The 18,150-nt window shown below is 35.1% G+C and overlaps 1 protein-coding gene across 1 annotated transcript; it reads right to left on the bottom strand.

The window, feature by feature from the left end:
• Positions 1-972: 972 nt before the first annotated feature.
• Positions 973-16,947, bottom strand: LOC100370372 (solute carrier family 28 member 3-like). Its single transcript, XM_085504724.1, has 12 exons — positions 16,865-16,947; positions 9,323-9,462; positions 8,553-8,705; positions 7,742-8,025; positions 6,410-6,566; positions 5,889-6,080; positions 5,631-5,792; positions 4,824-5,080; positions 4,491-4,659; positions 4,172-4,348; positions 3,741-3,921; positions 973-3,407 (listed from the first exon to the last, which is right to left on the bottom strand). Exons 2-12 carry the CDS (start codon positions 9,416-9,418, stop codon positions 3,289-3,291), a joined length of 1,947 nt encoding a protein of 648 aa, XP_085360850.1. The 5' UTR covers positions 9,419-9,462; positions 16,865-16,947; the 3' UTR covers positions 973-3,288.
• Positions 16,948-18,150: the final 1,203 nt, after the last annotated feature.

An 18,150-nucleotide genomic window follows, 5' to 3' on the forward strand; every position in this document is an offset into this window, starting at 1 on the left:
TTATTGGAATCTAATGATTGGTTCTTTTGGTGGAACAGACACAACGGCTCGATTTTGTGCCTTGCACACAGCAATCAAATACTCATATTGTCATATGCAAAATACTGCGCTTGTCACAGACAACAATATATTGAATAAATAACACGTGGTGACCAAACCCACCATAATAATTCAACTAATATATTTCGAGATTCAGATTTTAAATTAGTGGATTCTACAAAACCTTGTCAGGCCTAGCATTAGTTATATACAATTACATGCCCAGTTGTATTGAATTAGATTAGCGGTTCTTGAGATAGCTACCTCTGAGGTTCTCCACACGTGTCAGGGGGGAATCTCGTCTCGTCTTTCTATCGCGTCCCCTTGAGATACGGGATCGGGAAAGTCACTTAAACTCTATAGTCAAATAAACGCACACAACGAAATACGTTTCAACTCTCGTCTTAGTCGGTCAGTCGAGCACTCTATAAGACACAGCGCCCTGGGAAAAGTCGCCAAGACTATCGCAAGGCTGACCCAAGACTCTGCTAGACTGCGTCGAGACTCGCCCCAAGACTAAGACTCTCCAGGACTGCCTCTGTCGTGGTGTACTCTCCAAGACCAACTAAAAACTCTTTATTCACTTTTAAAACCTTAACCAATTACAAAGAAGTATTAAGACTCTAAGACGTGGCCTTCAATCATACAGCCAATCACACTAAGTACTGAACACGTCATATCTTTTGATTAATCGTTCACTACATTAATAACTGTGAATACCAAACTGTCAGAAATAGTAGTCCGAATAGCGACGGTTATCTCGTAATTAGTTCCAAATCACTGAGTCAAGTATCAGGGGTAAATTCTTCTTTCTGGGGTTTCTCCACACTTGTCAGGGGGGAATTTCGTCTCGTCCCTATATCTCGTCCCCTTGAGGTACGGGATCGGGAAAGTCACTTTACTTTACAGTCAAATAAGACACACACAACGAAATACGTTTCAGCTCTCGTCTTAGTCGGTCAATCGAGCACTCTATAAGACACAGCGCCCTGGGGAAAAACCCCCAAGACTCTCACAAGGCTGACCCAAGACTCTTTTAGACTGCGTCAACACTCGCCCCAAGGCTCTCCAGGACTGGACCACGACTCTGACTCTCCAGGACTGCACTCTCTCTACTGCGTCTATCGTGCTGTGCTCCCCAAGACCAACTCAAACTCTCTTTATTCATTTTCAAAACTCTAACCAATTACAAAACAGTAAAAAGACTCTAGGGCGTAACCTTCAATCATAAAGCCAATCACACTAAGTACTGAATACGTCATATCTTTTGATTAATCGTTCACTACATTAATAACTATGGATATACACTGTTAGAATGAGTAATCTAAATAGCGGCGGATATCTGGTAATTAGTTCCAAATCACTGAGCCAAGTTCCGTCCAAAACTTCAAATAGACCTAAACGATGACAGACATAACACAGCAATTCGCTAATAATCAGCTAATTAAGTCGGTTAACAGATACGCAAAAACAAATTCATGACACAAGTTCCGTCCAGAACCTCGCATAGGCCTAAACGATGACAGACATAACACAGCCATTCGCTAGTAATCAGCTAATTAAGTCGATTAACAGATACGTGCAAATAATTTCATCATATAGCGGAAATTAACATCCACTTATGCATGAATCTCAATACTGGGTGAAGAGGAAACACATTTGCACAGTAAGCTTACCCTTTGTAGTGTTTAATTATTTACCCCTTTACTAAACCAAGCGATGTCATGGTTTAAATAGCTCCACTATCTTTGTAGAGTGTTTTTCTTAAACAAAGTTGATAATGTTCTAAATGGTGAAATCTGACAGGGGTTCGCCCACGGCACCTACATGCCACTTATCAAAGCAATTGAGATGGTAATTTTTCAAGAAGTCGAAAATAGCATTTTTTAAAATAGCAATTGAAGATTTTGTCACCAAATTAACTAAACCTATAAAGGTCAACCCTATGTATATGCACTATCAATATAATTACTGTAGACTAATTAGTGTCATAATAGAAGACATTTTATCATTTTTATTTACTTGCAGTACAGTAGTGCAGGCGACATCCAGAACGTATGGATACTGTGTTGCGTGTTCTTCTCTGTTTACGGAGAATATTTAACCTAATGAACATTTAACCATAACCAAATGAACGTTAGATTACAATGACGTGTTGTGCATGGTACTTACACAGCAAGTGGCTACTTGTTTCAAGCTAACTTTATTGATTCAGATTATTGTCTTTTTGTTGCGATTATAAGCAATGTCTCTTGCCTGCTTTCCTAATTTCGCCACCACATATTCACATACATTTCTAGGGCGCCAATGTCAAAATATGCTCTTGTTCATAATTCCAGTAGCTAAAGTATGCATATTCTGCAGAAGGACAAACAAACGTGGGGGGTCATGAACCCGGTAATTCGCTTGTTTTGTTCAGATACAGTGTAAAATTAACATTAAAGGTTGAATTTAGCTTTTACAATCTGGCTACAGTGAGAACCAGTAACTTGAAGAATAGCTTGCACGTTTTGGGGGTTGTACGAATTTATTAGCTTACTATCAATTTACGTGTGAATCAAAAACCACAATGCCGAAAAACGTATACTTAATAATTATCAATTATTATTAATCAAACTACAGAAAACGAGCACATATCTCGAATATATTATACCCTGATTTATACACAATTGAATTATAATGATAACAATCCGCGCCATCAATTAATGGTGTTATTATTTCAAAATCTATACTAAATGTGTATATTGCATTAGGTGACATATAATTAAGATCAATTTATAAATATTTGATGTGTTTATTGAAGGTGAAATCAGATGATTGTTTAAAGCAAAATAGCAAAAATTAGTCTAAAATAAATTCATGTTAAGAATTTAATGACGAATATTTCAACAATTGTAAATTTAGTGATTCTAATGATACGTCAAACTGAACGGATTAGAGAAAAACTAGTATCAGCTCAGTCCGTTTTTTTCTCTCGACAACATATAGGATTTGCTGTGTTAATTTTTTTTTCATCATCTGATTCCTCTTTTCCAAACTATTTCGCCTTGCCAGAGAATGCGGTACATCCCTAACTTCACATCATCAATACATTGACTTTACTGGAACTTCTTCAGATATTGACCGGAAACATTTTGCAACTTTGTTTTACACAATCTTTAGGTGAAGTTAATAGTGAGGGAAGCGTATAAATGCATTGTCAAAATAATCTTTAAAATCTCGTATTATATGTACCAACTGTCTGATAATTCATGTATAATTAGTGTAGTTTGTAGCATTAACGACGCCATACAATGTTGAATTTATAATTGATTCCACAGGCATGCCAGATTCGAAGTATCTTGGAGCCTCCTCGTCATACAGAACTCCTGAAATAGAAGTCAAGGTTGATTTAATTTTTCAAAACATTATTCAGAAAAATCGGAGATACATACAGGACATGGATATGTTACATGACCTTATATCGACATCAAGTGACAATGCGTACAAGTCATACATAAAATAAATTATCATTATACAAGGAAAGAATTTTCTTAGGGTTTGAATAACTCTTGTTGTTATTATGCTAATAGTGATTATTTGTAAACACAAAAAATATTAATCATTTATTTCTTGGTCTTGCAATTTGGTAAAATCTGCTAGTTGTCAATTACATCATGGGACAGTAATTTTTAAAACAGTTGTAGTTGAAGTATGCTTACCAGCCACACATGCCGTCATAAAACACGTGACTGATCCAGCTATCAATGCCCTTACAGATAAAACTGTAATTTCAGTCTTCTTGGAAGGAACCAGGGAGCCAAATGCGCCAATGAATATAGCAACACCACCGATATTAGAGAATCCACATAAAGCATAGGTAGCAATGACTTCTGAACGTACCTAGAGAAGAAAAAATAGATTTACAATTCATGTTATAAAAAGTATGTTCCTGGTTAAATTATAGTTATATTAAAACATGTCATCTGTAAGACAAAAGGCCGCTATATATATATATAAATATATATATATATATATATATATATATACATTGATATGCCCTAATGCGCCTTAATAGATACCGGGGTACAGTTGCTGGAATGTTTCACTCGATCGTTTATAGTTTAATAATAGAGAGTATGTATAGTACTACCGAGATTGTTGGACCAATGCCAGTATTTCTATTCGTAATATAACCACCTAGTTGTTTGTATGCAACAAACTCATTGAGGAATGTCTTGACCCCAACCAGTTCAGCCACAATGTAACAGTCTTGTGGATCGACGCCCATTAACCATGCAACGGGATAAAGCACATAACGACATAGGAACTGTAACATAATGAACATATTGAAACAAAAATTAACGTATATATTTTTAACACCAACACTCCAACAACAAAAAACAACAAAAACAGCAACAATCACCGCAATCAACAATCATCGCAAGGTGTTTCTTATTAATTTCTTTCACCTGAAAGTTGAGTTCTGGATGATCCACCATGCTGCCAAGCCATGATAACACAGCGTTAAGAAACGCTAATGTAGAAAGAATTGCTATCAACTGAGTGATAATACTCGCACATATGTTCATCCCATCTGTTGCTCCATTTGCTGCAGCTTCTAAAATATTCTTTTCAGTCCTGGGACATAAACAAATATTGTAACATATCATCGACCATATTTGGACATTTTATTACGTAATTATTGAATTATATCTCGAACCAATTTTGGTTTTGAATCATTATTATTACAATAAATCGCGATATATTATTTTAAAATTCGAGCTAGTCCGAATGAAACTCACCGCTTTGGTGTGTACATATTGGTTTGATGTTTAGTCTTTGGTCTTCCCAGCTCAGGATAGAATATTTTGGAGACAGCAAGCGCAGCAGGCGCCGACATAACCGATGCTGATAATAGATGTGAAATACTGATGCCAAATGCAGCGTAGACACCAAGAATATTACCGGCTATAGTTGCATAACCGCTTGTTAATACAGCGTGTATTTCCGATGATGTCATGTCATTGAGATACGGTTTGACTACCAATGGAGCCGCTGTCTGGAAACAAATCTCGGAATTACCGTGTGTGAATATAGCATTAGTTTATGTTATACGCTGCAATTGGTTTTAACACTGGTCGCTCTGCTAAATTGCCTGTCATACTTTCCAGGATATTCTCTATGGTCTTCATTGGAATGGGTGTTATACGATAATCTCATTTTAAAATAGTATTTCAGATACGATCGGTTGTAGGTGCGCTACTTTTATACTATGAATAATCATGTAACGGCACAATAATTTAATTAGACTACAGAAGAAAACGAATGATCGGATGCACTATTGAAAAAAAAATAAGGAAAAAGTTCCTTTTGTACCCAACCCGTAATATTCAATTGTATATGTCCCTTCTAGACAATTGTAGGTGTCCTTAGGAGGGCAATATACAATTAAATTAGGGAATGCTGGAGGGCAGTGGTAGGATTAGAGTAACTAAAAGTAATATATGATTAAGCGAGGACCATTCTAGTATTGTCGATGCAGTTGCAGTATAAATGTATATATACACAAATTGACTACTCACACAAACAATATATTGAAGCTTACTTACCATGCCCATAAAGACATTGGCGGCTGCGGTCATGGCCTCTGCACCGGAAGCGTCCATAGTATATTGCATCGCCCATGCAAATTTGCCAGTAATCCAATGCATTAAACCAGTATAAAAAAGCATTTCCATTATATAACTAAAAAAAATTATCGCAGGAAGAGCCTGGAAATTGATAAACAAAAATACAATTTACAATGATGTATGTTATAAAGGGTAATAAAAGATATTTCGCCTGTATAGGAAAAACACACCGTGTACCTTGAAAATAAAAAAATGCACTTCAAGAGGGGCACTGAAAACGAATTCGGCCCCAACATCCGCATATTCAAGGAAGGTTTGCGTCCATCTCCCCAGTACCAGGAACACGTTGAATCCAACACTTGTACGCAACACAATAATTCCGATTAAAAACTGTAAAGCAATACCCCAGAAAACGGTCCCCCAATTAACCTGTAAGAAGTGAGAAAGAAAATCTTTGACAAGATGAATAAAAATAAGTATAAAAATATATATCTCAAATATTTGCACTGTTGCAAATTAATCTAAATTTTATATTTAGATTGTATAACGATTGTAACAGTAGAACAAATTGTAAATACGTGTCATCGATATATGCAGTGTGTGCATAAACATGTTTTTCACATATTCGATCATATGCATCAACGCTATAGTCGCCGGGTTCCTGGACATATTCGGCATTGATTGAGGTGTTGAAATAAAAAGGTAAATTTGTATCATGTTAGAGGTTATGTTTGATTGATAACTTGAAAACAACATACAAAACCGGGTCGTTTGGAGCAGAGCAAACTTGCCAGAATAAAAACTACAATGCCGACACCTGATATCAACTGTTGGGGGTTGCTTGTAATTGACTTGAATATTCCCACGTAACCAGCAAATGCAATCAAGGCTGCTAACAGAAGTATGTACACAAGCCTGCAAAGAGAGAGACACACACACAAGAAGTTTAGAATAATGATATACGGAGACGTTTTATTCTTTATAGTATTCATTTATAGTAACTGGTAAATTTTCAAAATAATATGTACTTAAGGGGGACATATTATCTTTATACAGAGTATGCTATTTTTAATAGATTTAAATTATTTTTTAACAGTGCTATTTTATTACATAGGGAACAAAGGACGACGTGCTGCTCACGAGTATTGTCCACTGTCGGTATACAAAAGTGTGTTTATCCAGTAAACTGTAAATTCTTCACTTTATTGAGTTTTGACCACACCAAATATCACATACACGCAACACACGACACTTGCAAGTATCATAACTATGTAATGTTTTCATTTATCAAGTATTGCACTTTCTTAGATCAGACAATAGATACTCGGTCTTGCTGCTGGAATGTGTCTTTATTTAAAAGTGTTGTCAAAAGGTTGAACTCTTTATTCTTATCATATGTTCAATTAAGAATATTATGTCTAGCTGTGAATAACACATACAAGGAAATATCAAAGTAACCACTCCTTATGAGCAAAGCCATTTTATCCAATTTAATATATACCAATTTGACAACGATCAATACTAATTTATATATAAATTTGTTCTAGTCATGTTATTTACACAATAACGACCCCCCCCCCATAGTTTCTATAATGGATGAGGGCAACGGAAAGTTCAAGTTAATGTGTTATTACTAAGCCGAATATTATTGCGTCCTTACACGAATCCAATATACGCTTTGGGGATTCATTATTGCTATTAACACCACCATCAATTCTGAACAAATTTAGTTAATTCTGAGTTTGTTTGTTTTTTGTTATTAATTTACTTTCGAATACGATTTACATCACGCAGTGACGATATAAAGCTAAGGCGTCCTTAACAACTTTAATTTTGAAATGTTGATTTGTGACATGCAATAATGGACAGCGCGTCGTTCTTCATTCACCAGATAATATAACGCAACTGTTAAAAAGTAACACGGTTTAAATATAATAAACAAAACATACTCCCTATAAGAATAACATGTTTCCCTTTCAGTATAATTCTAATATAATTCTGTTTCAATTTCCTGTTACAGTCACATTTTCAATTGAATAAATCAATCCATCTCTGCTGAATATTCCTTTATTTCTCAAAAAAATACCTACCATGACAACAGCCTCCGGTTTCTCTTGATGAACCTCGAACATGGCTCCCAGAAACGTGTGCAAATGACTTCACCCCAGTATTTATCGATCAGTCCCCACGTAACATACAAGACAGCAAATACGGTAAAAATCAACAATGCCAACGCACGGTGAAAGTCTTTCAACATTGCAAATGAGAAATATATTACGTAAATGACTAGTAAAACACCGTAGGTGGCATACCGTATGTACTTTCTATGATGTCGACAATATGACGTGATTGCGTGGTCCAGTTGGTCGATTGTCTATGCAGAGAAAAATACAACATACATCATTCTCACATATCATTCAAAGCACGAGTGTTTGTTTATACAACATACTATCGCTTTTTTGGATATTGAGGGTGAAAATTGCTGAAGGAATGTAAGGCCACATATATGTAAGAACCCTGCAGAAAATATGACTAAAATTCTATTTTTTGAATTATTAATATGTATATATTTGTGGGTTCTTATATATATATTCAATTATTTATTGTTATATTGTTATATCGATTTTATTATAATTTATGTATTTGCTAAATAATATTGTAAGTTTGCCAACTGCTAATGTGGCGGTAATTAATACAGAAAGTAACAAGAAAAAAAAATAATCGGATAATAATATTAAGGTCAGATTCTTGAAGGGTGTATGATATAATTTTATGTTCTAATTGTGCGCTACAAGAGATGTAAGATTTAAGATTATTATATATAATTATGAAACTATCATTACCAAAAAAACAATAATATTCCAGTTAAAATCTAATTTAATAAATATTTGGAAAGCTTACTCTTGTGAGACAGTTACTGGGAGTGATGGCGGGCTCCTCTTCTTCACTTTCCCCGTTGTCTTTTTCAATTGGCGTTGAAGGGAGTTGGTCAGGCGATAGAGAATCCGGTACTGGGTCATCTTCCGTATGAGTAGGTTTCATTTTAAACCATACCTTTAAAAACCCAAAGTAATTCAGAGATTAAAAGTTGGTCCAAGTAGGTCATCAAATTCGCTACCCTCGTTCACAGCTAGTCATGCTGTAACCACTAAATTCCTCCACAAATATAATTATTGCCTTACGACTTGGCCGGCGAATGTCTGATTTGAGTTTGCTGTGGGGCAATCTGGTGCAGGTTTAAGTAGGTGACGAGTCCACGAATAGTTGATGCAATCGCACAAACTAACTAGATCAAATGAAATCTGCAATGGTGTAATTATATGTTAAATTTTACCCAATATTGTGTGTGTGTAACGTCAAGTAAGAAGGCAAATCAGATTTCACATAGATTACTATTATATAGTAGTGGTGGTGGTAGGTAATCGTAGTTACTGGTGAATTATCCAATATATAGCCAGACCGTTTTAGCAATTTGCCCTTCATCAATCAATATTCTGAATAGAGTGAGAGATCGTGGAATATATATTTATCATTATCAATATAAACTCATGGTTGATTTTTCATGGTTGCTATTCTGGCTGGGGCATTCGCGTGATTTGTCTCATATTTGGTCACTTTTGCCATGACCTCCAACCATGTTGTTGCGAACGTAAATCGACAAGTGTACTCACCTGTTGGTTCACCTTATCGCCATGGGAATTGGCTAGATTGCTGTCTACTCCTACTTGGACATATTGCGCTGATGATGTACGTGAAGTGATCTCCATGCTGCTAACTTGTATGGTGCATTCAAATGATACTGAATATCAACCTGTTTAGTGCAAATAATGGAAAAATTGTGTTTTTTTTATATACGGCCATTCGAATTTTATGAAGGTTATGCGTATGAATATACAGACTCGGTCTTATTTTGTCATCCTGATATGATGGAATGATATAATACGAGGTTTTATGGGGTCAGTTAATCTGATCATGGCATTTTCAGACGTTTTCAGATATTGTGTCACAGAAACATTATTACATAGCAGCTAAAATGTTTTCCAATAATATACACTTTACTAAAACAACAATCTTATGCATTCATTTTAAATCGTCTAAATGATTGTAGGATTATTGGAGGCATTGAGGCTATTGTAATGCATGTGCATACACCCTCAACAGAGTGGTGGGTGGTATATGACTAGTGGGATTATACTTGATTAGTTATATTAGGGATGCAACAAACGCCAAAGGTGATTGCAAGAAATACCTCAGTGTTCACTTCTGCATAGCTTCCCTTGATATAATTATGCATGCAAGCGAATGACGTCACTCGGTTTAAAAATAGGCGGAGCATGGCTCGGTTCAACAAAATAAAGGTCACTGATCTATGTGATATTTTCGCTGTTCTTTCGTGCTCGTGGTCAGCAGAGATTTTTCAGGGTTTTAAACCGGAGACCAATGTAAATGTAAAAGCGTATTCAACTTTCTATATCCTGTGTATAGTACACAATGACGTGTCCACCGATTCTGTGATTGGCAGTTTGCTTCGTGACGTTGCATGAGCTATCAATCATCCTCTGTTTAGTACCGGTGCAAAACCACGTAATGTCGCGTGAGAGCGTTTACAAGCGTTAAACAATCCTCAGCCCCCCCCCCCCCGTCTACGCTAAAATGCCTGTGGCATATCTTGCAAACGCCTTGCCGATTAAGTATACTAACAACTTTAAGTTTTCACAATACTAAGATGACGCCACATTTTCTTCATGAATTCTTTGAGGAGTTGATATATGTATTTTGTCTAAATTTAATAAAAGTCTTATTATATTTTGTTGTAATTCCAATTTGTTTGGCGGTCAATGATTTTTACAAACTCATGTGTTCGTCGACTTTCTTTTAACTTTTATAGGTACTTTTTTTTTATTTGCGAATACAAGAAATACAAGAAGGGAAAACAAAGAAGTTGGAACGAATGGAAACATTAGGAATGATTATATATTTGAAAAAAAGGACAAAAGCCAATAAAGAAATGACAGAAAAAACAGAAATGTTACAGTGTTACATTGAGTTAAACTTGATTCCACAAAATCAACAGTATTCCATTTTCTATTAAAATGTCCGTTTTCAGGTTTCGAGCTGCAATGTAGCGCTCTATTTCAAAGTATTTTTTGAAAGAAAGTTCAACCTGAGTGGCATCTGGTTTACAGCTGTTCTTATGTGATAAATAGATATGATATTTACAGCAAATTATGAAATGGTTTAATACAAGTGTATTTTCGTTACCCACACCAAGCATAATTTCTACATTTGATAAATTAATGACTTTTTTGTCCATTTTTTCTATATGACCAAACATTCCCTCCAAAACTGTCTAATGAAAGTACATTTAAGGATAATATATTCAACATGATAATTGCAGAACATACACAACGAACAGTCTACCAGACCCCACTGACAAAGTTGTTTGTTAGTCAGAATGGCCCGATGTAAAATTTAAACAGAAGAGCTTGTAGTTTAGTATCACTTGTACAGCAGAAAGCTAAATCATGTATGTAAGCCCATTGTGCACTTCAAGTTTATCTTCCCATTTATTATGAACTTTCAATAATATGCTATGATTTGTGTCCATGAGTATGTTGTAGACTGTTCTATGTGGCTTCTTTTTATTTGAAAAAAGAGCAATAAAGTTGATTTTCAAGATTTTGGTATTGCATTAATAAGCATCTAGTATTCTATAAAAATAACCTTAAAATTATTCCATCTGTCATGAATTTGTTTTTGCGTATCTGTTAACCGACTTAATTAGTTGATTATTAGCTGAATTGCTGTGTTATGTCTGTCATCGTTTAGGCTTATTTGAAGTTTTGGACGGAACTTGGCTCAGTGATTTGGAACTAACTACCAGATAACCGTCGCGATTCTGACAGTTTATATTCATAGTTATTAATGTAGTGAACGATTAATCAAAAGATATGACGTATTCAGTACTTAGTGTTATTGGCTTTATGATTGAAGGTTACGCCTTAGAGTCTTTTACTGTTTTGTAATTGGTTAGAGTTTTGAAAATGAATAAAGAGAGTTTGAGTTGGTCTTGGAGAGCACAGCACGATAGAGGCAGTCGAGAGAGAGTGCAGTCCTGGAGAGTCGAGTCCAGTCCAGGGGCGAGCCTTGAGGCAGTCCAGTCTTGGGCGAGTCTTGGTTCAGCCTTGTGAGAGTCTTGGGGACTTTTCCCCAGGGCGCTGTGTCTTATAGAGTGCTCCAAAAGATCGACTTAGACGAGAGTTGAAACGTATTTCGTTGTGTGTGCCTTATTTGACTGTAAAGTTAAAGTGACTTTCCCGATCCCGTACCTCAAGGGGACGCGATAGAGAGACGAGACGAGATTCCCCCCCCTGACAAGTGTGGAGAACCCAGAGAGAAGAGAATTTCCCCCTGATAAGTATGTTGTAGACTGTTCTATGTGGCTTCTTTTTATTTGAAAAAAGAGCAATAAAGTTGATTTTCAAGATTTTGGTATTGCATTAATAAGCATCTAGTATTCTATAAAAATAACCTTAAAATTATTCCATCATCAAATTCCCCTCATCATTAAGCAAGTCATTCACATATTTTTTTCTCTGCAAAACCTCCTTTTTAATATAGGAGTCATCAATACATATTTGAGAGTTGTACCAAAGTGTCTGATTTTGAATTATACCGCATTTATCTTTTCTGGAGATACAAAGTTCCAACGTAAAAATAGCAGAGAAAAGAGCTTTCTACGGATGTGAGCAGTTTAACAATGACCTTAAATCCAAGCCGTTTTTAACAAGCTTGCAGACCTTGCCTTGTTCATTAAAATCAATACCCCTTGTTCTCGCGAAAGACTAAGTGTCTCTCTGCTGATCTTTGCTCTTTTTCCATTCCAAATGAAATCAAAAATTACATTATTAAGTTAATTGAAATAATCATTGCACGGATTTGGCAACGATGTAAAAAGATGAACTAATTGTGTTACCACCAGACCTTTAACTACTGTTATCTTACCAATTAGTGATAATGATCTCTGTTTCCACATTGACAATAGTGAAGTTATCTTTTTGAGTCTGGTCCTATAATTCTTTGCCACCATTTTCTTCAAATCTAAATCGGTAAGACCGGAAATGTGACCGAAATAGCCCTGGATGGAAAAGACTGACTTTATAGCAACTCTGAACCATCAAGTGTCAAACATAAATCATCGGCATACTGCCCCAATAACAATTCCTTGTGTTGAATTTTTACACCCCTGACATTAGTATTTTTGCGCCAAAGCCACAACAAGCAGTTCAATACCTAAAATGAAGAGGTAAGGAGACAAAGGGTCTCCCTGCCTTACCCCCCTAGAAACATTGAACATTTCACAAGTATAACCATTGTTTATAACACAATTTCTTATATCAGTATAAAAACATTTGATCCAATTTCTTAAATTTATATCAAAGTTATATTTGTGTAAATTAGCATCAATATATTCCCATTCTATACTGTCAAATGCCTTTTCAAAGTCCAGTAACAATAAAAGCCCTGGAATTTGATTTTCTTCTGTATAATGCAACATATCATAAACAAAACGAGTATTGTGTCCTCTGAATCTGCCCTTTATATAACCTGTCTGAGTGTCACTGATCAAAATACGCTCTGCTATACAACTAGTGGCAATTGTATAGTCAGTGTTTAAAAAGAGTGATCGGACGCCAATTTGATTTATGGGATGGATTAAAAAGAACTTAATATCGTGCAAAATAAACTAAAAAAAATCTGAGAAAAAGCCATCACTACCAGGACTTTTACTGTTTTCCATATGTTTAAGAACATGGAGGCATTCAGATGGTGTTATAGCGCCATCAGCAGTGCCTGCTGCTCAGCTGACAATTGCGGTAAGAGCACATCAAACCTGTAATTATTAATCTGTAATTATTAATCTTTTCATAAAATCGCCTTTCTTCAGCTAGAATTTCTTTGGGGTCTGTAACAATTGTGTCATCAATTTTGAGGACGGTGATTGTTTTTTCACTATAATTTTTAATTATAATTTAGAAAATATTTAGTGCATTTCAATTTTCCAGGCTTTTGAGCGAAGCATTATCCCCCTTGATTTTTATGAAAAACTTCTAATTCTTGTTTTTTCTTCTCTAAATCTGAAACCAAACGAAAAGAACTATTCACAGCAATATTTTCCTCCAAGTCATTAATTTGAGACTCCAAATTTAATTGATATTTATTCCTTTCTTTTTTCTTTTGAGAACTATAAGCAATTGTCATACCCCTAATATTCATTTTTAATACATCAAAAAAGAGCTGTGGGTCAATGGTAAAAGGCAATTGAATTCATCAAGATCAATATTTTCTGTGTTAACATACTGTTTGGTTATTTCATTAATAGAATCTTTTACTTTTTTAACATATTCTTTATCATTTAACAATGAAGTATTCAACTTCCAAAAACCACGACCTTGCAAGGTAAAATTACATGACAACGTTATTAAACTGTGGTCTGACCTATGCCCATATGAGATACTTGCTTTAGTCACAAATGTAGTAATATCAGAAGATACGAGGAAGTAATCAAGGCGACTCTGTTGTAATGAATTTGGTTTGTGTCTGGTATAACGAATTGTCTTGGCATTTTTATCTCTCCAAATGTCACTCAAACTATAAATATCTTTTAATCTTTCGACTACTAATTTCGCCTTAGGATTATTTTGTACTTTATAGTTTTTGAATCTGAATTAATATTGGGAAAAATATTCCAGTCTCCACACAAAATAACACTGAGATTTCCAAAATCCTCTAAAATGTCAACAATGTCATTAAAAATCTGGTTTATCTGTATTTAGGCCATAAATAGTACCCAACGTAAAACGCTGGTTTTTGACTGTCAAATCAAGAAACATATAGTTCCCATTGCTATCCCCTTTAAAACCATGGATTGTATGTTCAAAATTATTTTTCAAAAAAATCACAACACCCCGAGAGTGGCCCTTATATGGGCTAATGAAACATTTATAACCCCATTCACTTTCCCATTTTTCTTTCTTACCCACCTGACAATATATTGTAAACATACAACCTTGAGGATGAGGCTCCTTAGGTTAGTATTTTAATGGCCCCAAATGTATTGTCATTTTCAGGTTGAAGATGGTTTGGAAGGTTAGGTGGGTTGTGAGTATTTCCCGCCCGTAATTATTGAGTTTTATAAACTTAAGAACAGAATCCACAGTCTTGTTAGTCTTTACCAGTTATACATGAAGTGAATAAACCAAGCAATTTAGACACGCAGTGGACCTCGGTGGAAGGGGCGGTGATAGCAGTTTGCTCCTCACCATGGAAGAGGTCAACAAGTGGACCTTCCTCATTCTCTCAAATATACTGATAGATCAATGACTGGAGTTATTTTGTCACTCCAGCACCTGGGTCATTCGGAGGCTAGCGTTTTTTTAAAATACTTGCGATCCTATGCAACTATAAATGCAACAATACAAGGATCACACAGGGGTTGCTTAAAAGAGTTTAGCCTTAGCAAAATAACAAAAGTGGGGGCTGCCTAGAAACTATCGTTGTAAAGACTTTTTCTGAAAAGATCCTGTGCAAGTCCATAGCAAATATCTCATTTTCACGTTGACATAAAGGTTGCCCAAACCAGAATATGTGATGCTATACATATGGTGGTCAGCTTGCCAAATTTATGCTGGCGTAAGAGCTTTAAAACAAATACACTCAAATGCCTTCAAAACAACCAATTTGAACAGCCTGCTTCCAATACATAGTAGCACTGGGAAAATTCCCTCATCCTATGGGTAGTGAACAACATATATCAAAGGGGAACCTTGTGTTTCGAGCAATGTGCGTCTAAATTTCGTCAACATTATTATAACCTAATTAACTACGATAGCAGCCGAGGAAAACACAATCGTAGAAATGTTGGTAAATCAGATTGGACATCCTAAGCACGTACATCTTTTTCCCAATTTCCCGAATGTTTTTAAGGTGCATACTGTAAAACATGTTGAAAAAGCGACATGCAATTTTAGAAAATTGTGGCAAAATGACGTAATAGCGAAATGTTGATTTAGCGAATCTCTCTTGTCATTGTTGATTTCCCGTTTTCACAATACTTGTCTGTCGCGCGCCAAAACAAATGCGCAGTTATCACCTCCATAAAAACAAAGAAAAACTGTTAGGTGTAATTTGATTCTGTTCGCAATGATAAAAATCTGATTCAACAGAGATTTGAAAAAGCGGGTATTGTTGCTGCGTTACATCCAGAACATTGACCTTTCATATTGTGACTCCGTAATAATATATCAGTATCACTTCATTTATTAATTTTTCATTGAAATAATGACCATAATGAATACGTTTATTTTTTTGTGTTAATCTACATTTCAATCTATCATGTCAGTATGTATTTTGTTTTATGTTGTTTACAAAGTGTTTGTCTGGAGAAAAAGTCGTTGTTTGGCCACCATTTTGAATTTATAATGAAGTCATTAGCAACATCTTAAATTAGCGAATTAGTTCTCTCGTTTAATTCACTAAACAAACATGCTCGCGAAAAAGACATGTTTTACAGTACATTGTCGCATATGCATGCCTGTTACCGAACATACACTGGTTTAGTAAATAAGTATTTATAGAAAGAATTTCCATGAAGACATCTAGATTCATTGAAATACATAAATGTTCCCAGAAAAAATTTTTCAGGTTTACTTACACAGTGTGGGTCGCGGTGTAAAATGATGCAAAAAGAGTTACATTACTTAATTACAGAAATTTAGTGATACCTGAAAGCAAGTGTACATTACATCTAAAAAATATCACAGAGAAAGAATGGTTTCAGAATGGTTTCAGTACATTGTCGCATATGCATGCCTGTTACCGAACATACACTGGTTTAGTAAATAATTATTTATAGAAAGAATTTCCATGAAGACATCTAGATTCATTGAAATACATAAATGTTCCCAAAAAAAATTTTCAGGTTTACTTACACAGTGTGGGTCGCGGTGTAAAATGATGCAAAAAGAGTTACATTACTTAATTACAGAAATTTAGTGATACCTGAAAGCAAGTGTACATTACATCTAAAAAATATCACAGAGACAGAATGGTTTCAGAACTGGTATATGGAATGTTGAATAAAACTAATATTTCTGACTCGACTAATACATAATTCTGGAAAACCAAGAGATCGTATAAAATAGATAACTTACTGGATCATGAGTGTCTTTTTAGTATTGGTTTGGTAGAATCTGATGTATGGGACTGATTTGTGCTGCCACTAAATTATATTTGTATTTTTATTGTATGTACCAGTAGAAATTAAAAAACGTAGATCCTCGAAATAGTAAACCACAGAAAATGCCCGGATGTGTCTGACCTCTCGCGTTTAGAAAACATTTTTTTTCCATTAACTGTGTATTATTTAAATGAAAATTGAATAGTGTGTTGTGTCCAAGTGCCGAAATCCGTTTGTAGCAATTTTTGAAATTTCTGACTATATAGTCATTTGTACGGCAACCGAGGTGGCTGATCACGTCATGATTTTTAAAACAAATATTTCTATTTTTGATTTTCGTTTTACAAGTCATTTTCATTTTAAAATCATTCATTTCAATGCCAGTTTTAGCACGTCGTATATCAAGAAATTTCTTGGCGTTCTATTCTTCTCAACATTATGACTAAACAAATTAGGATAGTTGGAACTATCATTATGTTAATACACAAATTAGCATTTTTTGTAATTGCATAACGTCATTTCCAAATTATATTATAACTATGGTCTGATTTATTAACTTGTTTCTACTCTGAGCCAATAATGTTTTTCTTATCATTCGAGTTTTGTAATAATTGAGCAGCATAATTAATATGCCAATAACGCAGTTTATGGCTAATTCAATTGGTTTTCATCGATTTGGGTGCAATGTACAGTTATTCAGATTTTACACAAGGTCTAGTATTTCATAGAAGTTCGCATTATCTCTAAACGCATTCATTTATATGAAAAAATGCCATACTTTTCACAGGTTCCACAAATTTCAACGAACTTTTTTTAGCGTGAGCCCACATACTAAATATATATCTGCAACATCCCCAGTGTTTGATGGACCGTAAATGACCGTAAATATGGTAGTTTACCAAACCTTATTTCAACACGGTAGAAAATAACTGGTATAATATGCGCTGTCAATAGTGATTGGCAGATCCCGATTTTTTCATGCCGAATAATACTCGAAGGGTAGGGCAACGCCACTGGCTGACATTTATTCACTTACGGGTGCGATATGAGCATGGTTAAATACATGTGTTTGGCCAGGATGGCGAACTATATTATCATTCGAGGCCAATGGTCGCACAACTCTTTCATGTATTAGAAAAATGTGTGTTTTTTTCTGGTCACCCGAATGCCGAAAAATTGGATAGGAATTCTAATTGCGCAAATAAAATCACTTTGCATTTGATACAGTGGTGAAAAAGTGATTATTATAATTCTGGTAGA

This window comes from Saccoglossus kowalevskii, chromosome 10, assembly GCF_978046115.1.
Source record: "Saccoglossus kowalevskii chromosome 10, keSacKowa6.1, whole genome shotgun sequence".
Taxonomy (NCBI): domain Eukaryota; kingdom Metazoa; phylum Hemichordata; class Enteropneusta; family Harrimaniidae; genus Saccoglossus; species Saccoglossus kowalevskii.

Excerpts from the sequence above, each read along its gene's own strand:
- LOC100370372 (XM_085504724.1), bottom strand. The coding sequence starts at position 9,418 with ATGGAGATCACTTCACGTACATCATCAGCGCAATATGTCCAAGTAGGA. Across the intron at positions 8,026-8,552 it reads CCAGTAACTGTCTCACAAGA|ACAATCGACCAACTGGACCA; the intron begins GTAAGCTTTCCA and ends TTCTCTGCATAG. Across the intron at positions 5,081-5,630 it reads CCAATGTCTTTATGGGCATG|ACAGCGGCTCCATTGGTAGT; the intron begins GTAAGTAAGCTT and ends ATTTGTTTCCAG.